This window comes from Misgurnus anguillicaudatus, chromosome 25 (genome assembly GCF_027580225.2).
Source record: "Misgurnus anguillicaudatus chromosome 25, ASM2758022v2, whole genome shotgun sequence".
Taxonomy (NCBI): domain Eukaryota; kingdom Metazoa; phylum Chordata; class Actinopteri; order Cypriniformes; family Cobitidae; genus Misgurnus; species Misgurnus anguillicaudatus.
The window spans coordinates 31,044,025-31,070,105 of NC_073361.2; the positions used below are offsets into that span (position 1 = coordinate 31,044,025).

The 26,081-nt window shown below is 38.8% G+C and overlaps 2 protein-coding genes across 2 annotated transcripts in view; both read right to left on the minus strand.

Annotated features, from left to right (window-relative positions):
- The window catches only part of LOC129425815 (immunoglobulin kappa light chain-like), a 688,217-nt gene that overhangs the window by 99,768 nt on the left and 562,368 nt on the right, over nt 1-26,081 (minus strand). The gene's annotated exons all lie outside the window — the stretch shown is intronic.
- The window catches only part of LOC129425468 (SH3 and multiple ankyrin repeat domains protein 1), a 36,079-nt gene continuing 11,608 nt past the window's right edge, over nt 1,611-26,081 (minus strand). Inside the window, exons 10-26 of the mRNA XM_055181429.2 lie at nt 25,604-25,785; nt 25,402-25,532; nt 22,785-22,909; nt 22,073-22,186; nt 20,898-20,976; nt 16,598-16,680; nt 16,388-16,512; nt 13,880-14,015; nt 13,323-13,403; nt 11,342-11,368; nt 10,456-10,515; nt 9,627-9,742; nt 7,406-7,529; nt 7,055-7,302; nt 4,245-6,976; nt 2,829-3,926; nt 1,611-2,001 (exon numbers count right to left, since the gene is read on the minus strand). Coding sequence (XP_055037404.2) covers nt 1,920-2,001; nt 2,829-3,926; nt 4,245-6,976; nt 7,055-7,302; nt 7,406-7,529; nt 9,627-9,742; nt 10,456-10,515; nt 11,342-11,368; nt 13,323-13,403; nt 13,880-14,015; nt 16,388-16,512; nt 16,598-16,680; nt 20,898-20,976; nt 22,073-22,186; nt 22,785-22,909; nt 25,402-25,532; nt 25,604-25,785 — 5,543 coding nt within the window. The 3' untranslated portion in view covers nt 1,611-1,919. The remainder of the gene's footprint in view (nt 2,002-2,828; nt 3,927-4,244; nt 6,977-7,054; nt 7,303-7,405; nt 7,530-9,626; nt 9,743-10,455; nt 10,516-11,341; nt 11,369-13,322; nt 13,404-13,879; nt 14,016-16,387; nt 16,513-16,597; nt 16,681-20,897; nt 20,977-22,072; nt 22,187-22,784; nt 22,910-25,401; nt 25,533-25,603; nt 25,786-26,081) is intronic.

Here is a 26,081-nt window from a genome sequence, read left to right on the forward strand (position 1 = left end):
ATAAATTACAGTAGAGACTGTTTTTAATGTGGATACAGACACGTGAGGAGGATGGGGTAAAATAGGAATGGGTTGTAAAAAAAAGTGACTGAAAGGCAAATTTCAAATGTTGTTTCATTGCCAATAAAATCAATTATGGCCATTTTTTTAGGCCCACCAAGATGGCTTGGTGACATCACCTGATAAAGAAATTTGTTTTAGGGGCGGACCTAGTTTATAGTAACCTGGGGTCTCATTTATAAAGCGTGTGTACGCACAAAATGTGTCTGGAAACGTTTGTACGCCAGTTCCTACGCAAAAGTTGCAATCTTTTACAAACTTGGGAGAATGGGCTTGCAGGGTGGGATCTGAGGATAATTCATGTAAGCACACTTGCAGGTGATCTGTGATTTATAAAGCAAAAATGGCTTTGTTTTATAAGTCGTAATATTTTTTGGCGTTTGCCATTTTTGGCTTTTGTGCATACGTAGACTTTTAGTAAGGATCCTACGCACAGTTTTATAAATGAGACCCCAGATCTTTAAAACTTGACAAAGAAACTTTCAACGTAACAGGTGCTCTACATTTAAAGTTCAGAGTCAATCTATTTACACAAAACTATTAATGTTTCTACGTGGATGTTGTTGTGGTTCTTCTGATGTTTGACAGCTGTGGTCACTATGAACTCGGATTGTTTGAAAACATCTACATTTTTCTAAAAGTATAAAATGAAGAGATAAAGGCATACAGTAATGATAACATGATTATCATATGTTAAACATATCACTGTTTGTATTTGTATATCTAGTTTGGTCAAGAAGAAATGAGAAGAAATTCAAGAGAATAGTTATCATTTATTCAAACCTCTTAAGCAGAGCTTATGTATCATCATATTCATCGATTATTGTACAGAACAATAGAAATATTTGATATTTATATATATATTTACCTTTATATTCTGCATACATTTTCATACACACACATACATACATATATATATTCTTTCTTCCTATTTTCTTAAATATATTTCCAAATGAAATGGAGTTATGCTTTACTCCTATAAAACATCCACCACCGGCATAACAAACACACACGGTCAGTCTTTATGTGTGTTTGGGTAGATTGAACAGAGCGCAATATAAACAATGGGTTCTTTCGTTGTGTTTTGATCTTTGGAAGACTGATTCTGCTTATGGCATTACAACGTTTACATAATTCTTATATGGATATTATTATTGGCATTGATAGTGATGATTTATTATGGTGTAAAGTCAACATGAACATGTTTGCAAGCGATATAACTTCTGTAATCTGACATGTTTTCGAGATATTTAGTAAGAAAAACTAAAGGTTGTAAATTAATGTGATTCAGAAAAGAACCAGGAACTTACAAATGGTTGAAATGTTAGGCCTTGATGACATCACCCCAAAAAGTTGTTTTAGAGGCGGAGCTTAAGTTATTAGACTTGTTTTGTTGGTGCAACGGTGCACAATAAACAAAAAAAAATGTGTTATGACAGTAAACTGTTACAATTTCATGTTGACTTTAATCATCATTATTATCGGATGAATCAAAGCCTGTAAATCGTGATGCTAAACATGTACAGTAGCCTCATTTTTATTCATATAACCATGATATCATATTAATAAAATTCACCATATGTTTGTTCTCGTCATCCCCAAAACAATGTAGGAAATACATTCTCACTGTCTGTCTATGATTGATTCGAGACGTCTGACCTTCCAGCTTCAACTGGTAAGACAAACATGTGCTCGAGATAACTTTAGCTTTCACTCTATCAGAGTGTTCATGTATTCCAGAGCGCTTCTCCTTTCCAATCCGCCACATCCGGTCCAAATCTGTCCTTCACTGGACGTCTTTCCCTGCCACTTCAAGTGCTTTTGTCTAATCTCATCCTAACTCTCTAGAATTCTCTCCTCTAGCTCTGAGTCGCTTCATCTCTCATACGTTCATTTTGCCCTTCAGAGGAAACAGTGAAGATAGAGAAAGCAGAAGAAAGCCTAAAAAGATGGACGAGGAAAGAAAAAGAAAGAAAAGGAGGCAGAGCATGAGGTTAGAAACGAAAGTGCTGCAAAAAGTCATCATCTATAGAAGAAGATGAAGAATTCGGCACATGAAAAGTAATTAAAGTTACGTAAGTGCTGTGTATGAAATTATAGGGCTCCTCGTGCTATTAGAAATATAAATGCCATGCTTAACAAAACAAATGATGTGTAATTCAGTGGGTCGAATGATTATGTGCATGTCAAATGGAATATAAAAAATATCTATATGAATTATTACAGAATATAACCAAAGATGTATGAAACTATGGGTGGGTTGCACCAATAAGATTGCAACTGAGCAGAATTGAGAAGATATCCAGAATTTGTTGATTAAAGTTAACTGAGTTTGGCAGAGTTAGTTTAAAGCAATGGAGTAACAGTAAAACCTAGGTTTAAACTGAATTGCCAAATTGTTAATTATTGGTAAAACCTACTTTGTATGTACAAGCGGACGTCACGAAAGGAAATAAAAACTTGTTCTGTGATCATCAGAACCTAACAGAGGAGATCGGATTAAACCTTCCTGCTTCACTTACTAAACTTCACCTTAAGCGTACAAAAACATAAAGGGCAGAATACTCACTTATTGTCAAGTAGAGCTGCAGGCTGAATTATCCATGCAGAGCTAAATTTTTATGAACCATTTTATGTGGACAAACATAAAAAGTCTTTATTTCAGTCTGATCTTTCCCTCACTACAGTACATTTGTCCACCTTATGCTTTCTGATCTGTTTCATTGCTTCCTCTGAGCAACCAATCTACCCTTATTTTCCTATCTCACCTTTCTGTAAGTCTCTTAAGCGCACGTTCAATGTTCATGCGATGCCCGACCCGACTCACGCCCAGATCCAGGAAGTCTTCTTTTGTCAGAGAAGGCAGATGGGAACCGTCAATCTCGTTGTCGAGAAAACGTTCCCGGTGTTCTGATAGATTCAGGTATGTCAGCCAATCAGCAACATCGTATTTGCTCCAGTAGGGGAGAGGTTTAGATACAAAGGGCTGATTGGGTGGAGGAGGGGTTAAGGGTGGGTAGCTCATACAAGAAGGGGAAGAACCTCCGGACATGTAGTTGGTGGGGGAGAGAGAGCTGGAGACCAGTACGGGGTTCGGAGGAACCACGTGGGATGGAAGTGGGAAGAGAGGAGAAGTTTGAGTGAAAAAGTGGTCTGACAATTGATGTGCTACTGCTAGTGGGGGTGTTAAAGGAGGCTGTATCTCATATGGGGAGCCATAAATGGGCGCAGATGGAAAAAGAGGGAGAGAGGACGGTCGTGGAGGTCCAGGTTGAGGGTGGTCTGAGCAGGAGATGAGGGGACTGGGTGCTCGACGGCGAGTGTATGAATGAGATTCTGCACGCCGTAGCTCCGGCCCGGAGAACTGAAACTCACACGCTTTACCACGATACTTAGAGCGATGCTTTGGAGACAAAGGATAGGGGGAGTAAGATGGAGACAGAGGAGAATGGGAGATAGAGGAGGGAGAGAGCGGTGGATGAGAGAGGGAAATTGGAGAAATGGGAGGATGAGGTAAGGACTGTGGAGACAGGGGTGCATGAGCGAGGGACAGAGGAGAGAGGGGGGCGTGAGGTAATGATGGAGGCGAGAGAACCCCATGAGGAAATGAAATAGGAGAGTTAAGTTGCGACCAGTCTTTGAGAGAAGTTGCAGGTGGGATTTGGGTGAGAGGTATTGGGTTGGGAGTTATGGCTTGGGTTAGGGAGGTCAAAAGAGGAACTGTGGGTACAGGGTTCGGGTTTAGAACTGCAGATGGGCAGTTAGATGTTAAAGAGTTTGGTGGTAGGTTTGAAGTGAACGAATGCTGAAGCGACTGTGCAGAGGAAGGGAGGAGAGGTGCACAGGCTGAGGGATCACTTGGCAACCTGTCAAAAATAAAATGAAAGGAAGTGTTTGTAAAACCAGTAAGATTCAGTCATACAAACAGGTTTCAACTTAGCTGAAAAAAAAACACTAATAAAACTAGACAAGTGCTTGCCCATGAAAAATTATTCCCCACAATGCTTGGATACTGTTCGAGATTGCAAGACCCCTAAAATTTCAAACAATGCTTGTTCAAGTGCTACAGTAACCTTAAGTATGACCAAAAGTGATGCTTATCCAAACAACTATTCTGGGTTATACAAATATCTGAACGCTTTTGTGATTTGTGTTTATGTTGATAGTGATAGTTGATATCTGACCTATGATTTTGCTGTGGTCCCTGGCTCTGCCATCCACCAATCTGTTGTAGTTTACTGCTAAGTTCATTAATGATGCTGGCCTTAACATTGGACAGAGGGGAGTTCAATCGACGGTCCATAAACAATGGAATCTTCACAGCATTATCTCCTTCTTTTCCTTGTTCATGCTCCTCCTCTTCATTTGACCTGTACATGTTTGGAGCAGTGCTAGCCTGCCGTTGCAGCAGCGGTCCAGTTCGACCGTTCTCTGTTTGTGCGTGAAATTTTGACATGTTATGCATGTGTGTTTTGGCAAGGGGAGGGTTTGGAGGTTTGCTCTTTTGCACGTAAACTTTGTTCTGAGTGCTATTTGTTTTCTGGGTGATTTTCTCAGTATGTGAAAGAGACAAATCAAGAGATACACTTTGGTGTTCTTTAAATCCATCGCCTATAATTCCAGTCTCTATACTTTCTGTCATTCGATTTACTGATCTTTCCTGCCCTGGAGCCCCTCCTCTTTCTCTTTTTTCTGCAAGGTTTACCATGTGATGTTCACTGCTGTGACTGTCCAGTTCTTCAATTCCAGAATCAACCACGGTTTCCGACCACTCATGGCCCTTAACTGTTGTAGTAGGTCGGTCGCCTGAGACGACAGATGCACTTTCTGAAGGCATTGTTGCAGTGACGGTCACTGCAGCTGCAGTTGCAGCCACAGTGGGATATGAAAGAGAAACGTTACTCTGGCCATGCGGCAAGCAGAAAAGGGGCTGAGGTCGATGCAGTGACATGGTTTCAGATGATGAGGGTGGAGCAGAAGGAGAACTGGAGGAAGGGAATGTTTGGGGAGATGGAAGAGATGGAGAAAGTACTGACTGAGTCAGATTTGCCACCTCACTGTCATAAGATGTAAGACTAGATGCCGCAGAGTCTCCTGCCTGTGGTGAATGTAAAGGTTGTGGTTGGCTGGTGTTTGGGTGTGATGAATGCTGGGAATAGACTTGGGGTTGAGTTTGGGGTGTGCTTGGGGGTGGTATTTTGGGACACAGCTGGGGAGGTGGGATGAGGGGAGATGGTGGAAAAAGAAAGGGATGTACAACAGCAGATGGATGGGCTGGTGACTGCTGTGAGTCAGCATGAGTGATGTCTGGTAGGGACATGGCGTCTTGCGGGGGCTTGGAAACCATTTGCAGGGACTGTTGCTCTGGGAGTGACTGAGATCCTGACAGCTCATTCGCCTGTTGTTGCTGTTGATTGTATTTAGATGTTCCACGTGGGTCAATTTCTAATCCATTAGCAAACTGGATTGGTGGAGGTAAGGGCTCAGCAAAGACAAACTCATCGTCTATATCCACAGATGCAGCAGGAGGTGGAAGCACCATCACATCTCCACCTTCCCCAAGATTGCCCCCTCTTTTTGTCTCCTTTTCTCCCTCCCTCTCCATCCCACACTCTCTATTCCTGTCTTCCATTTTCTGTCTTCCCCTGTCATTTCTTCTCTCTGCCTCCTGGGAATCACTGCTGGGACTTTTGCCAGCTGTGCTGACTTCACTTTCCTTATCTAAAAAAGACGGTCTGCGAGGTGGAGGCTTGGGCGGTATCCTTTTATGCCCCTCCCTTTCTCTGTCTCGCACGTGAGTCTGGTACTGATTGGTTCTGTTATCCCGTTCCTGAACATGAGTTTGGAACTGTCTGGCTTGATTATCTGTAAAACGCACCTTGGATGCACCCTTTTCATCTCTATCCACAACATTCTGATCATTCCATTCCGTGGTGCCGGTCCCACCACCAGTTAATTCCAGCATCCTAGGTGACTGTGGGCGTCTCTGGGAAATTGTCCCACCTGCTGTTGGAGAAGAGCCACCAAGGTAGAGTGAGGTGTGTGACTGATAGATGTAGAAAGGAGGCACTGGTTTTTGGTTGGAAGGGGAAACGGCAGATGGAAAGGCTCCAGTGCTGGACAGCTGGCGACCAAAGTGACGATCTTCTCTACGAGTACGGCGATCGTCTTTAAGTGCTCTCTCTCGTGCTGCAAGTGCGAGTCCAAGTGGACTCGTTGGGTCTAAAACCTTCCCTGTCAAAGGGTGGATAAAGGTAGTGGCCTGATGAGGTGTAGCTGACGCATACTGCGGCAACCCAAATGCAGGCGGCATGCTTAAGGCGTCACCAGAGATCAACCCTTCATCGATAGATTTGGAAGGGCGTAAACGAGGAGTGGAGGAGCTAGGCTCCACTGAAGTCTGTGTAGATTCCTGCTCATCTAAGACGTCCTCCTCAGAGGAGTAGTAGAAAGAGGTGCTTCGCCTACGGTAGCGTTCACGTTCCTGCTGCGCTGTGCTCCTGCCCAGTGATTCCAGCTTTGATGGCATACTAGGTTGTGGGGGTGGAGTGGGTTTAGGAGTGTTTTGAGGCTTTCCCTCCACCTGTCCCTCATTAAGCTCAGCGGGTGTCTCCGTATCCTCGCTGCTTGCACGGCTGCTGTGCCCCGAGCTGCTAGTAGATGGTGCTTTAACAATAATAGTTGGAATTGAAATAGAACTCTTCTCCACTTTGCCAGTTGTTTCCTCAACTTTACGTTGCTTCACCAACAGTCCCTTCCCACCCTGTCGACTTGCAACTTTGGCCACCATTGGTACTTGGTTACGCTGTGCGGTGGACTGCTTGCTGCCCATGTCAGAGGGGGGTGTGGCATTGCTGTAGCCACGCCTCAGGCCACCCATTCTTGCTCCACTCATCTTGCTGGTATCAGTTTCTGCCTGTAACAAAAAATGTATACGTCCTCATCCTGCTACCAACAATAAACATTAAAATGTCTTATATACCAAAGTTCTTACCCTTCGGTTGGGTGGGACTCTGTGCTGTGTCTGGCTGTGAGGCAAGTGGTGTGATGGAGGCAGAGGGGCAGCAGGATAAAAATGTGTTGGGGCAGATCTCCTGTCTACGTAACCACCAGCAGAAAGTGGTGGCTCAGGCGCTGAGGTGTCGGGCGGAGGGGGGATGTCCTCTGGTCCAGGCACAGAAAGACTGCGGGACAACTTCATAGCAGGAGGATGCAGTTGTACCCTCTCATCTTCGGTCACCACTTTGGATCGAAGATATACACAACACAGAGGGTAAAATAAGTTCAATAAGTTTCATTACCATGCAGTTAATGTTAATACAAAATATTAGTTTAATAAATTCACCCATAGATTTCTGACGCATCATCATAGCACGCTGAGTTGAATGGCCTGATGAAAACTGGGCTTGATTATAACCGTACCCAGATCCTGATGACATCATGCCAACATTTGATTGTTCAAACGTTTGCTGTAAAAAAAGGTAAAAAAAAAACAAAATTGATATGTTCAGCACATTTTCTTTAAAAAAAAGAACAGCATTATAGTCATACATTAAATGAACACACGTACAGCTGTAGTTTATAAAGTTTGACATACAAATGTTTCCAATAAAAAACCCATCGCAAAACCGCATCACCTCATAATACATTAAATAATTGTATGGATTGGTTTTTGATACAATAATGCCATTATAAAGCTGAAAAGAGTCAGGATATCATTTATTATACAACAGTTCTTTCTGGTTCTCGAATCTGATTGGCTAAGAGCCATACGATATTGTACTGATAACGGCACAGTAACCGCTTCACCTTTCGTATCATTCCGCCACCTAGTTAATGGAGGTCCTAAACAGGCTCATCTCTGAATGGAAAAACACAGACGCCCTGTTTTTAAACACTCTCCGTGTATGTCATTAGTTTACTAGCTCATAAATCAGTCTGTGAATCCCCAATCGGAAGTTATTATTCCGTCAAAGATCAGCGCTCTTGGATGTTACGTTAAAGTTAATGGGAGAAATGTCTTGTCACATCGTGTGGACGATTAACACTTGGAAAGAGGAATATAAACACTCGTTTTTTTCTGGAGCTATATCTCTTATCAGAACGCGAAAACCACGTGGAACTGCAGGTAAGCACCGCAGCTTTTAAATGTGGACATTGATCATTTACTTTATTGTGACGTGACTATTAAAACATGTTATGAGATATCGCCACTGATATATTTATAAGCAGCATGCAAAAACATCTCTCTGACACTTATAAAAAACAGTTTTATATAGTACTGACAAGAACAAAGTTTAATAATAATAATCGAGTGCTCGTATCGCGTTAAAAATAAATGAGAAAGCAATAGTAACGTTATACAAGTATAGTTTTATTCACTTTTACCTCGCGCCAAAACAATAACAACACAAAAGACACTAAATATGAATAAAAAAACAAGTAATAGTTTGATCATGACACCAAATACTGCTGATTTGATCTCATTTTGACGATCATAAACAAACAAGGCCAACATGATAGCCAGGGTATCTCTTTCAGAAATGTAGCCCAGAGAGGGCGGTGGTCAGCGGGGCGAGTGAACACTGATGTCCGCTCATGCTTTGGTTCTCATTTGTACCGAATCTCACTAAGCAAACGTTCAAACAGGCGCTATCTTTACTAATCGACTGCAGATTTAAATATAATACATATACATTCTCGACTGAACTAATCTTAAAACTACACTTTGTGACCAAGAAACGGTAATATAAAGTAACGGCTTTTCCGTCCATTGAGTTGTTATGAGATTCAAAGCAGCCGAAAGTGTTACCTGTCATTCTGGCCGCCCTCAAATCCGTGGCGGAAGAAGTAGTTCTCAAACAAAGAGGCTTTTAAAATAATTCCGTTGTTGTTTTCTAGTTTTTCGTTTTTCAAACGTGTGCCGTCGAACTGTTGTATAAAAGCAGTATTGCTCTCGGAGTCGTGTGGTGTGGCTCTGTATCATCACGGCTGTGATTGCCTCCGGCACTCGGCCTACGGCCCCGTGCCTCTGGCCTAATCACAGCCGTGATGATATAGAGCTATATCACACTCCTACTCGAGCGATATTGCTTAAATATAACTTTGTGTTTGGCTGAAAGAACAAAGTCATATTCACCTAAGATGATTTGAGTAAAATATGGACTTCATTTTGGGGTAAACTTTTCCTTTAACTGTGTTAGAAGTTCCTAAATATATTTTTTAGCATGTGCAGTGTTCAAATATTGCTGACCATTACTGTTGTCTTTAAGTTGTTCTACTGTCAATTTCTCAGTTAAAGTTAAAAATTATTTTTTGATTGAAAAACTCTCATTTTTATGCCAGAACAAAATAGCTCACATTAATAATATAAATAATATCAGCAGATCAAATATGTAAAACATATAAAATATACAGCTTAATGCTAATTATTAAGCTATATTTTGCTTGTACTGTACCCTGCGGTGAAACTAGCTACTTCATCAGACTTTATTAGCTACGTTTTTTAATGGCAGCTTTGTCGACTCTGTTGAGTCAGAACTGAGATGATGAAACGCAGGTGTTACCTCATTAGCATTAAAGCCCTTGTTTCGTTCCTTCTTTCCTCCGTGACCCCTGTGACCCTGAGAGTCAGATGTGCTAATAGTCTGTTGAGCAGCAGCGAGAATCTCATCCAGCTTATCTGAAGAATCAAAGCGTAAGAGAAAAAACACAACGTTGCACTTCTCACACTTTTATTTATAGAAACAGTAGAGAGATGACAGAAAATAGCAGAGAGAGATCTGCAAATGACGCAAGCATGACTCAAACTCACATGAGCACACATGAGTTGACCACTAAGCCGTAGTCTGATCTATAGTCATTTCTAATCAAAAGCATTGATCAATTTAAAATACAGACTATAAATAAACCTAAAAAATTATTTCAATAACGAAAAATATCACTGTAAAATCTAACAATCAACTTAAACCATTTAAGGAAACCAGTTGCATTAAACCATTTAAGTTTTATAACATATACGTTTGAGTACTGTGAACTTAAACAAATTGAGTCATATGCAGTTATGCACTTATATTTAAGTTCACACTACTTAAATATAAGTGCATAATTGCACATGACTCAAGTTCACAGTAGTATAATGTATGTGTTTTAAAACTTAAATGGTTTAAGGCAACCGGTTTCCTTAAATGGTTTTACAGTGTACAAATTATTTAATTGTAATTTAAATGCATTATTTTTTAATTATTGGGTTGTGGCATATATTATTTATACAGTATAACATTAGCTAGCCCGATGCTTATAATAACATGCATTATAAAACAGATGTGCGAATATAGAAAGACTTGCTGCAGGAGAGGTTAATATCATAATAAATAGAGGAAAAAGGTTTCTTACTAAGAGCCATTTGATAGACACTTCTCTTCTTTTCCGGCACTTGAGAGCTCTCTGTGTGATCTGGGCGTTGAGAAATTACAAACAAAATCAGCATCACCTCAAACAAACACACAAGTAACACTTAGATGGGTTTCTGAATCTAATAACTCAATGGAAAGCTTACAAGCCGACACATAGCTGAGACCGGGGCTAGTTGTCACACTTCTTACTGCAGCAAATATTTTTGGTTATTGTAATTTAGTATGCAGGACAGAATTCACAAAAAAACTCAACTACTGTAAGTGTTAAAATCACTTTAAAAACACATTTGTATACTCTTTCCTGTGACAACTAGCCACAGAAGTCACCTGTTTTTGCTTATGTTTAAGCAACACTAAAGAGTTTTTGCTCTTTGTTTCCCCTACAGGTTGGAAGCGGACTTGTCCATTACCACTGTCGTAAATAATTTAGCCTACTGCAGCAGAGCTGGCTCTGATTGGATTGTAGGTCTGCCGTAAAGCAAGTTTTTGTAGTTTTCACTCGAACTACAGGACTGACGGTTGGAAACTTCTTTAGTGCGGTTTTGGCCGATAGAGGGCTGCAAAGCGAATGTGAAAGTGCCGTTCACCCTGTTTCAAGTGGATGAACGACTGAAACTTTTTTGGAAACGTTATTTTAAGGTTAAAAAAACTCTTTAGTGTTGCTTTAAATGCTGCATCATTTGTAAGTGGCTTTGGATTAAAACATCTGCTAAATGAATAAATGTAAATATTTAAGAGATGCTTTTAAGATGCTTTAAAATTGCTGTTCATTTCATTAGCAGCAGTGACGCACATTATAACATACATGCATTGCAACATCTGCATTTACGCACACACATACACAGAAAAGAGAAAGATCAGGTCACCTGGTTTCTTCTTCCACGGCGAAGCTGCTGATAATAATATGATAGTAGTATAATTCATTTTCATTAGAGTAAGAAAGTGGACACATACAACATTACTTTACTCTCACAATTTAAAACAATTCGATTTAATGGTGCTAAAATCATGTACCAGCAAATGTGTTTTTATCAAAGTTGCTATCCATTACTAGTTGCCATGGGAACAAACTGAGCAGGAACTGACAGATGAGCCAAAAAAAAAACATTATAGCATTTTTTTACTGCAGTAAGTTATAGTTATTATTACTATCATTACTTCTGCCATCACTAGCAACCGACAGCACTGTTCTGTACTATACTGTTCTGCACATATTGAGCCCATCGACAATTAAAGTGAAAGATGATGTTAATAACGTTTTATTTGAAGGGAAGGATTATCCAAATAAATTACCAAATGAGCAAATGCTGATGAGAGTGAAATCACATGTCCAGAGGACACTTCACATCAAAAGTAATATATAAATTAATGAAATTTATATAAAACAATACATATATTTCTTTAAAAGATGCGTATAACATTTGAGCACATTGCCTGTAATTCTCATTACTGTAAAAAGCTTTCTTGCGACAAATGATGATGTATTATTTCATTTGTACTTATAGCCTACATCACAGCAATATTTTGCTATACTGACCATTATTGATCCTGCTTTCTTAATTTTATTTTTAATGCCATGCCTGCATCTTTAGGTACAAAAGCCAACTTTAATTAATAAGAATAAAACCAACTAAAGGGATAGTTCGGCCAAAAAAAAAAAATTAGCCCATGATTTACTAACCCTGAAGCCACACGAGTTAAATTTGTCCATTCTTTTCCAAACTAAATTAATATGGGGTCCGCTCATTCAAGTACAAAGAATGGGCATCCATCCTTCGCAAAAGTAATCCACATGGCTCCGGAGGATAAATAAAGGCCTTTTAAGAGTAATCGATGCATTTTGTAAGAGAAATATACAACTTTACAAACAAAAATAACTAGCTTCTGATAACTCCGTCATCTAAAGTGGATCGCACACCAGCCGCGCAGCTCAGCACCACGCAGCGCCGCGTCGAGTCGCGTCTAGGACAATACGTAGGTATTGTAAACCGGAAGTGCACATTAAATAGAGCGAGCTTCGTCAGATAGCATCTACTTCAAATGCAAAATATACGTTAGCAGCCAATGCTAATCGTTAATGATTTGAGACAAATATGATATATGAATATGATAAACTATGTGAGTGGCGCTGTGTGGCGCGACAGGGATTTGAGCAACTTCCTGAGTCACAGCCGGGCGGCGCTGAGCTGCGCGGACGGTATGCGACCCCCTTTACACTCCTCCGCATTCAGGAGAGAGAATCAGCGTAGTTTTAAAAATATCACACGTTTAAAAATATCTGAATATATGTTCATAAGAAAAGGATGGACATATGTAGGTGAGTAAATCATGGGGTAACTTTCATTTTTGGCCGAACTATCCCCTTAAATTGTTGTTTAAGATTATTTTTTATAGATTATATGCTCATTTGGATGTACATAGTTAAAAACTTTTTCAAAACAAGTTCCTCATGGGGAATAAGTTATTGATGCTGATTTCAGACATATAAATCATTACACTCGAGGATTTTTGTTCCTGTTATACTTTTAAAATGAATGCATTATGGTAAGAAGAATCTAATGTTAATCAATACTCAGAATAATGGAAATTACAGTAAAACCTCATGATGACAATAACAGCACAATGTAATAAAAAAAAAAAAAAAATGCATTAAGGCAAAGACCTAATTTTCTGGACATGTTTTCATTAACCCTAAAATGACTCGATATAAAGAAACAATGCACAAACCTTTATCCACTGTGGACAAAGCAGAGATAAAGACAAACAAGTGCAATGTCAGTCAAACCGAACAATAAAGATTAAACCAGAAGAAATGACTATATTCGTATGTATGATATATTTCTATACCCATCTCCTCCAGCTCTGAAGTCATGGATTTGGAGCGAAGTGCGATAGCTGGAGGTGTCAGTCTCTTACTTTGCTGAGGAACTACAGAGATACAAATTAGGATTAAAAACACACTTATATTAAACATGAAACATTTCTGAAGCAATTTAACTGATATACAACAAGGCCTGAAACTCACACACTTGAAATAAAGGTACAACTCTTTACCATTTACATGTATGCATTTGGCAGACACTTTTATCCACAGCGACTTACAGCGTATTACAAGCTATATGCTTTTTTATCAGTATGTGTGTTCCCTGGGTTCAAACCTATGACCTTTTGTGCTGTTAACGCAATGCACTACAACTGAGCTGTCCTATAAGTTATAACACATCACAAACATTTGAAGTTACGGTAAGACCCGAGTCAACCCGAGGCTTGTTATCATCATAATAAAAAAGAAAGCACATTATGTACAATTGATCCCTGTGCTGGCGATATGCAGGCCAAACAACTGCAGCTGCGTTTGCATAATTGCGTACAGTACAGTAGAGTACATTGCCAAATCCACTGACCTTTCTTTTTGGGCATTTCCTCCATCTCAGGATTTCGTGCTACCATGACGACCTTCACCATCAGGCTGTTCCCGCCTTGCCGAATCATATTCACTACCTGCCTGTGACCGACCTTAACCACATTCATCCCATTCACCTGTGAAAATACACATGTTATGATCATATGCTTACCAATAAGGTAAAGAGCTATCTAAAGTGGGTTGTTAAGCACGATGCAAAGCTGAGTCAATTCAATCCCTTAAGCAGTCACTTATTGCATTTACTGTATAAAACATTTACCACAATACAAATATTAAAGCAAAAAAAACTAAAAAATGCATCAGTGCAACTTTCATGAAAGTAAAATCACTAAACGCCTTCCTTTTACTAAAAAAAACTAGTCCCTGACTGACTGTGAACACTAACAAGTTTAAATTGTTCAGGGTGCTGTGCAGTTCTACACGTTGGGTGCAGCGATCATGTGTGTTTATCATATTTATCATAAATATAATAAAGTTATTAACCAATCAAAATTAAGGACTGAAACAAATACGCTTTATTATAGACTTTGCAGCAATACAATAAAATGCAGCAGGGTTGATGTATTTTTGTAGGCCAACCCATAAGTTAGCAGGACACTGGTTCCCTCACCAAAAAGCTAATTCGTTTTTCCGACTTTTGGATTATCGGTCTGTGTTTAACAAAAGGTTAAGACAGTTTTTATGACACGTTTTGTCCAATCAGATCATCTTAACAGATGAACACAACTTTTAAGAATTGCGTCTAAATGTGTTTACTAGAAATGAAAAGATAATCTTAGGTTACAAGCAAACTACACCACGATCACTCAACATCAACTTCATCACTACCAAGCTTCCGACAACTCTTACAAACTTTATGTTCCCTAATCAGGAAATATTCTGATATCATATATATCGTGCAATATATCGTTGTTGGGAATGTGCCCGTGATGCGCTGTTTTTTTTTTTAAATCTTCATGCGAGATGATGCTGAAAGTCCCCGATATTTTGTGTAGTTCCATGTAGTGACCTGTTAGCAACCGCTCTCTTAAAGACACTTTAAAATAGGATGACCATACGTGCCATTTATCCAGGATGCATCCTGGTCAGGATTTCAGGTGCGCCTTCCGGAAGTCGTATTTGTCGACCACATATGTTATTATTTCACGTTCTATTTGAGAAAATCAACCGCTGCATTTCAAGGTAAGAATGAAACTACAATGATTATATATGTTTTTAACAAAACTGTGAGAACCTCGATGATGTATGCGGTCGACAAATACAACTTACAGAGCATGCACCCAAAATTCAGGCCAGGTTGCATCCCAAGAAAATGGCACGTATGGTCACCCTACTTTAAAAACAATAAATAAACAAGGAAATATAAGTTAGGAATAATTGACGACAGGCCGATGAATTACACAAAAATAATGCACACCCACGGTGCATAACCATCTTGGGTGTGCATTATTTTCTAATAATTCAAAGGACTGGAGTCAGTTATTCCTCTTATACCACGGTTACTCAAAACATTGCTATAGAGTCTATATTTAAGACATTTGACAAGTAAGGTGTGCGGTTATCGAAAAATAATCAACACCCATGGAACATTTCTCAGCCAATCAGAATAAAGCATTCAACAGCCCTGTGGTATAACTAGTTTTTAACAAACATTACTGCCGTGCATGTTGTTTTCAGTTTGGAGAGCTCTTATATTTATTTATTACTCCTTTTTTAATTAAGGAGTTTAACCAACAAAAAAAAAAAAAACAATTAGAACCAGAAGTGCTAAAATGCTAACTTGCTTTCAGGTTTTGCCTACAAAAATACATCATCCCTGCGGCACTCTATAAAAACTGCATCCAAGCATGTTGTAAAAATGTTGTAAATGTATAGAGATAAAATTAGATAAAAAAAAAAGTTTCAAGAATGTAGAAAACACTTCTTCTGTTGTGAGTTAACTAACTTTTCTTTCATTTGCATCACAGTCAAATATTTACTGATGTGTCCAGTGTTACCCTGCAATACACTTGCTTATATATTTATGCTTTATGAAATTACAGAAACCTAGATATATAAGACATTTAGCATGAAAAAGGTTAAGTGCCCTACAAATGATCCTAGAAATGTACTAATCCTAAGTATAAACACTCATGTACTGTATGATGTCACCACTTGTGTCTGGGATTCACAAGCTTTGCTGTTTGCTCGCATCAATAAAACTATTTTATAACACTAAACAGTCAAGATGGCGTATACAGAAAATTCACAATCTAAGACGTTTTTCGTCATCGTCTCTTCCAAATTCAAATGAAGGTAAGTAACAGAAGTAACACAGTAAGACTTAACATCTCAGTAGTAGGTGTTAAAAATGTTCAGCGCAGGTCTTCACACCTCACAGATGGAAGATTCGAGTCCGGATCACTGAGCCAGTTTCGGCTTTGACAGCATTGATCATGAAACCTCTTTCACTGGTTTAATCATGTAAGGACGGGAGCATTTTGCTAACCTCTATCAGGAAATCTCCCATCCGCAGACCGGACCTCCACGCGACTCCTCCCTCATCCACAGACTCGAGGTACTGTAGGGCCGGAAACGCTGGGGTCGGACTGAACTCCTCCACTGGAGTCTGAGCTGGAGAGATCACACATGTGATGTGCACGTGTTAGGATGACGATGAAATCAGGTTATCAAACTGAAGTTTGTGAAGGTATCTCACCTTTGGCTCCTCTGAGGACAAAACCAAAGCCTTCATTTTCTTTTTTCTGCAGAAGAACACTCTTCTCTTTGATGATGTAATCACTGTGAGAGAGAGAGAGAGAAAGAGAGAGAGACTATGATTTGACACTGTAGACCTCTGGACAGATGCTTTGAAGCGATGCTTTCACATTTTGATAATGTTCCTTTACAATCAAGTATAGAAAATACATTTTACTTTATGTAACTATTTGAATTTTAAATATAAAACCACAAAAAATTCAAACATTGTGGCTCAGTGGTAGAGCATTGTGTTAGCAGCGGTTAGCAGGTTGTGGGTTCAATCCCAGGAAGCATACGTGCTAAAATGCACTTGTAATGCCTTGCATAAAAGCATCTGCCAAATTCATAAAGGTAAAACTGTTTGTTTTTCCAACCTCTATTATCAAATTTTTTGCAAAATTTATTAAAGTTGATCATTCTGAAATTTCAAGCTGGCACGATAATTTTCCAGTTTCACATGAACGGTTTTAAAAGGCATCATCATGTTGGATCGGTGTAGGATTGATGGCGGAAAAGATTATGATGCATATATGAATATACATGCCGGTGAGCACATCCCAACTTTCTATTATGTTAAATTAGACCCTCCATACAGACACACACACACACACATACACCCATAATGACTCATACACATTTCAATGATTCAAAAACACGTACAAACACACACTCATTTGCAACATTAGCACACGCCAGAACAAATTCCTGTTACATGTTTGATGACAGCTACATTCAAATACACGCATATACACACACGTATATACAGCCTGAAAGCCAAAGGTTTGATTTACAACAAAAGACAGTCGTGCTGTCACCCAGACGCTCTGCATTCACACACAATCATATATATATATACCCAACGTTAAAACATCGATTCTGCTCAACCGTCTGTCTTCTACCTCTTCAGAGCATCCATCTGCCTCTCTCGCCCTCCCTCTCTCTCTCTCCGCAATAAAAGAACGGACGAGCCGATACCTGTAAATGAACCAGACGCTGCGATTCTGGGGACCAAGCGAGGGCCATGAGGATGACAGGGAGAGAGGGAGAGACAGATCTTTCTCTCCATATCCCCCCATTGCCATGTACCCCCCCTCCTCGGTGCGCACCTCCTCCTTTCCAACCCCTCGTCTCTCGGTGCGCGCACAGCCAGAGGAGGAGGAGAGAGAGAGAGAGAAAGAGAGAGAGAGAGAGAGAGACCCAGCGTATCAAGAGCCTACATGCTTAAGACAGAATTGGACGAGGGAGGAGGAGGGGGAGAGAGAGAGAGAGAGAGAGAGAGAGAGAGGGTTTAAATGAGCGCTTACATTCACTCACTGCGACATTCAGAGAGAGAACAAGGAGGGGTGTGCGAATAAAGAGGAGGGTACAGAAAAGAAGAGAGAGAAAGAAAGGAAAGTGTGTGGGAGAGAGAGAGAGATGTGTTTTTAAAGGGACAGTTCATATTTAAATGATTATCACCCTCATATCATCACAAACCTGTGGGACTCTCAGGAACACCGAGGAAACATTCAGCACATCCGCACGACTTTATTATACACAATGACAGTTCACGGTGATCTGTTATGTTGAAAAACAGTCTAAATTTAGTCATTATTCACTAATGATCGCCCCCTGTAGGTTTTAAATCGAATTAACATATATTTAAATACGCTGCATCGCACCTGTTTGCCATAAATGATGTCAAACCTCTAGATGGAAATATAAATTGGCGCTTTGTCATTTGAAGAGCTTGAGATTGATGTGCCTTTGTCAACTTTTATTAAAACATAAAGTCAGTTTTATTTACTAAAATCTTCACGCATATGGCTTTCAATTCAGATTATTTATACTAATAATCAATGAAATTTTGTAAGATGAAAGGGACTTTATATGGCACTTCTCACATAAATCATTTTGCTTACTTTTTGTAAGTCGTTTTGAAAAAAAAAAATTCTTAAATGTAAATTTTGAGGTTATAAAACTCACAAGAGCCAATGCATCAAACCTGGTGTGGCGTCAATGACCAAAGTCGGTAACAATATCATCAAGTGTCGAATGAATGAAGGACTTTGAAAATCAGCACCCAAACTTCAATGCTTTTCATAGCTTGACACACACAGTCAATGTAAAGTGTATTGGGTTTTATTTCGTGTTACTCGGGGGAAAAGGAAAACCCATACAGGTTTGAAATGACACAAGGGTGAGTAAATAATGACTGGATTTTCATTTTGTGATTCATTTTCCCTTTAGCACAGAATAAGAGAGAATTGTGGGATTTTGATGAGTGGGTGAGAGCGGTGAGCATGGCAACAGATGACCAACACACTGTATAACCATACAAATATCTGCAAAAAAACACCCAGACCTATGTGCACAATTTTACATATTTACTGTACCAACCAATGATTTTAGGCTGATGCACTGTGTGTGTGTGTGTGTGTGTGTGTGTGTGTGTGTGTGTGTGTGTGTGTGTGTGTGTGTGTGTGTGTGTGAGAGAGAGAGAGAGAGAGAGAAAGAGAGAGAAGTGGCTCACGCTGCATGTGATAATGTTCCACATGAGAGCGACAGATCCAAACATTGTTGTGTAATTTTTGAAAGCGGCTGTGAGTTATTTGCATACATGTCTAGTGGAGAGATTCGCTTTTTGCAATGTACCTGCACATGTTTGAAACAGAAAGAACCGATCTTCTGAAGAATCATTTTACAATCAAACATCAAAATTTACTTTAATAACTAGCTAACCACAAAAATTGCTCTCACACACACACACACACACAGACAAACATATGAAGAGTTCAGATGCAAAAACCTCTAAAACCCCATTCAGAACTTTGGTCAAGTCCTGTAAATGTTTTGGGATCGCTCCCGTAAAAGATTGCCGTAACATTACGGAAAACATTCTGTGTAAATAAGATGTGCAGTAGACACAATGTCGTAAGGAGCGTGCCGAAGTGAGGACGGGCGCATCATTGCAACAAGAAGTTATGGTTCAGCTCTTTGACACAGGGAATTAAATGCAGATCAACATTCAAGACGAGAAATGTCAGCAAACTGGACTGAAGCCGAGATCAGGGAGCTCATCGCTATCCGCTCCGAATCTGAGATCATTCACCAGCATGACAAAACACTGAATCACGTGTTCCTTATCATCTTGTCATAAACAAAAATGCACGCGCGTGGTTTTTCGAAAGAGAAATTTTCAGACGCTGTGGAAAAAGGACTTTAAATACATCTGAAGTCTTGACTAAATCTTTACGGTATGTGTGTATGCACACACAGAATCCAGGAAAATCAACTAACCAAAAATCTAACGATGTCGGACAAATCCCGGACGAGTTTTTGTGTATGTTCCATAATCTCTGTGAAAAGGGCCTAACATGTTTTCTTGTAAATGAGCATTTTTTATCAGGCTCTTATGTTTAGGTTCAGTCATTATTAAACAGTTGTAAAGTCACTAAAGATGCAACTAACAATGCAAATGATAAAAGTCAGATTTCGAAAGGTAGAAATGAAGAAAATGAAGCACACATTAGGGGGCGCTGTGATGTATTTGGCTGATACATTGGGGTTGTATTCTGGTCCAAGTGCTCAGAAAGGACACAAGTTTGAATGTGATCCACGGTCAACTCCCTTTCTTTTCAATCACTCTTTACTGTCATTTTTGTAAGGAATAATTGACGACGGGCCATTGAATTATAAGAAAATAATGCACACCAAGGTGGTTATGCGGCACGACGCGAAGCGGAGTGCCGTTACACCGCAGGTGTGCATTATTTTCAAATAATTCAAAGGACTGGAGTCAATTATTCCGCTTATACCACGGTTACCATAAACATTGCTCTGGTGCCTATTTTTAAGACATTTGAAAAGATAGGTGTGCGGTTTACAGAAAAATAATCAACACCCATAGAACATTTCTCAGCCAATCAGAATGCAGCATTCAACAGACCCGTGGTATAAGAATAGAGATAAACGTCTCCAAAAATAGTAAAATATTCAGTAAAACCTTTAACTGGGTTAAAAACGTTCACTGCTCAACAATTGCAGTCACTTAGAGGACTTTGCTGAAAAACTGCTGTGGCATTTCTTCCAACAAACCAGTATTTCTGAAAGGCCTAATATTAAGCTGATTTGAAGCAAAAGTATAATATCAATAAAATTTTTGACTGGCGTTTGGTGGCTTTTGCATCTTCATTGACATTCTTTAATTGTAAACATAGTTTTATTACAGTTGATTAGTTTCACATTAGAATTCACATTGAATTTAATTCGGTTCCCACCTGGGCACCTCCAGTCCGTCGTACGTTCCTACAGTGTAATGACGAAACAGTTTTCTCCTCGCCTTCTCGCTGCGGCTCTCTGAAAGCACACACACGCACATTTCTCTGAATGTTAACACATGTAGGCGAGTGTGTGTGTGTGTGTGTGTGTGTGTGTGTGTGTGTGTGTGTGTGTGTGTGTGTGTGTGTGGTTGTGTGCTGTATGGACAAAATTGCATGAGTGGGCAAACCAACCTCCACATGAAAATGCTTTTGGGGTTGTCCTCAAAAGAAGCTAAATCATTCACTATTCACATCTAAAGAGCCAGCATTTAGATTCATTTACAAGCATCATTCACAATCATTATATTTATCTAGAGGTTAATGTTACATAGCTCAGCATGACAGTTTCTCTAATGCTGGGTACACACCAAAAGATTTTTTACATCTTATAAGATTGTCAAAATGTGATAGACCACAAACATGAGGATAAAAAATCTTAGATTTAACCATTTTGCACCTATAGTGTGTAGTGTGCCATGATGTGTCAAAGACAGCACATCACACACAAACAGATTTTCAACCAGAACCTCGACTGTGAACACAGGAAATCTCTCGCGAAATCTCGCAAGATTTCAGAATAAGCATGACAGATGATATGCAAGAAGAAAATTCAATTATCGTGTTTGGAATGATTTTGAAAGAAAATTTAAGGAAAAAAAAGAAAAGGGTTTGGGTGAAGTCATGGAGACAGTGTGAACATGGTCTGTACATGTTCACTTTGCATCAACTTCACTTTGTGCTGTGCCATGACTGTTTCCGTCTGCCATCATCTCGCTTTTGGATATCGTTTCGTTTCACGTGATAATCTCACGAGCATCCGTACGTTTGTCCTCGAGGTTCCCCCCACACATCAGGATTTCTGATCGTAAATATTATATAACATGTTTAATATTTACGATTCGCGATCAGGGTGGCTCCGATGTTCTTCCGATCAGGTTCGGACACTCTTAACACACCTCACACCAAGGGAAAATCTGATAAAATAATACGTAGAACCATCAAGATAACCGGGACAAAATCAGCCCGATAATCTTTTGGTGTGTACCCAGTATAAGATCTCTGTTTCCTTGCAAAAAACAAAGAAAGGAAGACATGAAAGTGTCTGTGTGTTAGTTTGTGTTAGTACGCCGTACCTGTCGGCAGCTCCTGGTTGTGGGGCAGAACCTCTTCTACACAATCTGCTGGAAACCAACCTGTTCGACCTTTCACCGTTCCTTCCCAAAATCCTCCTTCACCGACACTGAGCACTGACGGACAAAATAAACTAGAATAAACTTGATATCTTTCAAGCAAACATGCTTTGCTTGTGATATATTTTTGAGTGAAACAGTACAGTCAAAGAAGTCTTCAATGGTATTTTCAGACCTATAGTTATTATTTATTTATTTCATTAACAACATCAAAGCTGTTTGTCATGAGAGTTATAGTGATTTTAAAGTGTTTGTATCATGGTGCTGTTGCTGTTGTTGTATAAAAGCAATACGCTACTTAAGTAAAACTCCTCTTACTAATTGCAGCACCAACACAAAAGACAGAAATGTTCAACAAACATTTATTATCCATTTCATCCAGTTCTGCCAAGCAATATAGTTCATTATCTCTAACTGTGGGATGCGTACAGTTGCCAAGCAATGTAGCAACTTGGCACATTAATATAGACAAGCATGCATTTATCTACATGTGCATTTCAAACATAACTCAGTGTCAGATATTTTATAATATTGTGTTAACTATTTCCGACCGATAGGCATTTGGCAATAGGTTAACATTACTGGCAGCAAAACATGCATTAGTAAAGCAAAGGGTAATGATTTGTTCGGTTTATTATGATAAAGACTTTCTGACCTTTGACTCTGTCGCCTTTGCTGAGGTTGACCTCACGTTCACTGTGTGCGGAGTGAGCACGTGTCGCCACAAACACACGACCAGGAACAGCGCTGTACAACTTCTTCTTCTGACCTCCGACCCATCTGAATAAAAACACGCTTATCTGTAGTGTATAAGGGAAAAGTTGCTGGACAAAATTTGCCAAGCAATAAAAACTGTGTAGGTGGGTAACTTTGTGCATTTGTGCCAGTGTTAAATCTTGGCTTGCTTTTCATTTTTAAGAGAAGCGTCCAAGGATTTGCTTTAGAAGTGTTACTACACATCCATGTTTGAACCTGGGATTCAAAACTTTCTGTTGCATTGTATTAGCAGCACAAAAGGTTGCAGGTTCGATCCCAGAGAACACACATATTGATGAAAATGTCTACTTTGTAATGCACTGTAATTTGCATTGGATAAAAGCGTTTGCGTTTACCCATGTAAATGTAAAATTGTGTCTAAACGTTCACACCACAACAAGCTGGAGCTGAATAAATAAAGCACGATATGAAGATGAATCTGAGGTTTATTTCTAAGTGAGAATTAACTCAGTGTGGCAGTGGCGTTTTGGCCAGAAGCCTCACAAAACAAATCACTGCGTGCAAAAATTATGAGTCACAGCTTCTGAAACATATATCATAAGATAAACAACAGAAATCAATTTTAACATTTCAACCAAATACATCAGCATCATCCTAAAGGTAAGCTTTGTCTCTTTTTGATCCAATGCTGGGTTGAAAATAACCCAATATAGTTATTAAAACCAGACTGAAGCTTGATTATTAAAATAAAGGTGAATTTCACCTCAAAAACTCAAAAAGAAAATGGAAATATTTTGCAGGAAAGTAAAGCATTGTAGGACTAATACGATGTTTGCATTATGATATTATTGTCATGAAAATTAAACACATTTGTGAACCTGGACCAAAAAACTAGTCATAAGTCGAGCAGGTATATTTGTAGCAATAGCCAACTATACATAGGTCAATATTATCAAAAATTGACCCTTATGACTGGTTTTGTGGTCCATTCTCACATTTACTCTCTCATTGCCGTAGTCATATAATTCTCAGATATTTTCACAGTAATTTTTATATATAATTTTTTTATCACTAATACATTACTTCAATTGATAAATTTAACCCTTTAACTTCCCCCCACCCTTGAGTATGGGGGTAAACATGTGATGTGCACCTTTAAATTAATAATTCTGTCATTCTTTGGTGTAGAAGCAAAATCTTGTTCTCTTTTTAAAGAAGACACTTTAAAGGTTTTGGAGTTTTGAATATTACATTAAACATAGTTATAGCAGTTTAAATAAATAAATAATAATAATAATAATAATAATGCAATAAGGTATGTATTTTATATTAAAAACATAAAAATGAAAATGGTTCACATCCAAAATGCTAAAATAAACAAAGACACAAGTCTTAACTATTTCTGAACCAAATTTCAAGCTAAAATCTAGGACTGCTATACAACTAATCGCAACTTATTGTTTGCAGAATAAAAGTTTTTGTTTACATCGTATAAATGTGTGTATTGTGAATAATAATTATATAAATACACACAGATGCAAATTTATGTTTATAAAAATATAAATATGCATATAAAATAAACATAAAAATTCTTAAAATTATAATGTATGTTATATATACATTATTATTATACACAATACACAGATTTATATTATGTAAACAAAAACTTTTATTTAGCAAACAATTAATTGCGATTAGTTGTTATGCAGCCCTACAATCACAAAAAAATCTGTTTTGTCAAAAATGTTGTCGTTTTACCAATAAATGCAACTATGTGTCAATGGTTAGCTGCATAATCTTGTGACAAATTAATTAATGACTGTCAATGCATTATTGTTAATGCAAAAATATAAAATATATATTTATATTTTAAAAAATATAAAAAATACTTTCTTAGAGCTTTCCAACAATATATCGTTTGTCAATATTAGTGTAGGTTTAGACAAAAAAATGATTGTTTTAAATATGTAATGTTAAATATGACAGTTAAATTGTTAAATATTACCAAATTTTTGTATTTAAATAGGCATAAATAATAAAAATACAGCCATGATGTATAAGCAATTAATGTGATGGTAATAAGATTAAGTGCATTTTTTGTCACCTAAATATTTACCACCACAAAGATAAAAACAAGAGGAAATACGAAAACAGAAATGAATAACCACCCAGAGGCATCTTGGGAAAAACCACCTAATAATTTATGATGGCCTAAAGTCATTCTCTGCTCCATATGTTTGGAGTTTCTCTGGGCCTGCTGAGAGGTAAATGAGGGATTAAGCTAAAACTTGTCTGTGATCTGTGTTGCTGACTCTCCAGCATTTGTGTATCATAAAAAACTGTTTTTTTACACACATGTGTGCTAAGGCAATAATTATAGATGCGTTCAGCTGCACAGGGACACTACACAGTAAGCAGGGCACATTTATTCATCATAAAACAAACCGAAACTGCAAGCACAGACAAACTAATCGACAAACACATTTTACAGGACCTGCTAAATAAAAATTATCACTACAAAAATATCTGTCGAAGATTCACACGTTTTCACTCACCCCTGCCGTCCTCGCTGTTTCTGTGGCTTCTCCTCAACCTCTCCTCCATCTCTCCCGCGTGATGGAGATCGGGTACGAGCTCCCCGTGGACTGCTGGAACTCCTCTGAGCGAAGGAGGCCCGACGCTGAGTCTGTGAGAAACAGAATGGATTAATTTGGATGCTGACGTTACCTCGCAGGGTGCATGGGGTTGGAATCGTACCTGCGCAGGTGGTGCATTGGTAGCGGCGGTGGGCAGAAGTGCAGGGTCCGTGACGGTCGTCATGGTGTTTTCGCTCTTGGCACGCAGCAGCGGGTAGGGATGCTGAAGGGCGGCCATGATGGCTTGATTCTGCACACTGTCCATAATGTGAGAAGCATATTTAGGAGTTTCCAAAAATGGAACTGAAGAAGACAAAAGATTAAAGAGAAAGTGTAGTTTAAGAGTGATGGATTCGCATTGCTTCTTTCTGTAAATCACATTATACATTTTTAAGGTGGATTGGGGGAGTAGTTTCAGTTTGGAGTAACATAAAAATTTAAAAAGTTATTTCAACTCTTTACAAACCAAAACTTTAAAAAGTTATTTTATTATATATATTATAGTTTATAAAGTTTTAAATATAGATATTTTTCTTACAAAATCACATTAATTATTATAAGAAGGTCTTTATTAACCATTTAAAGCCTTATGGATTACT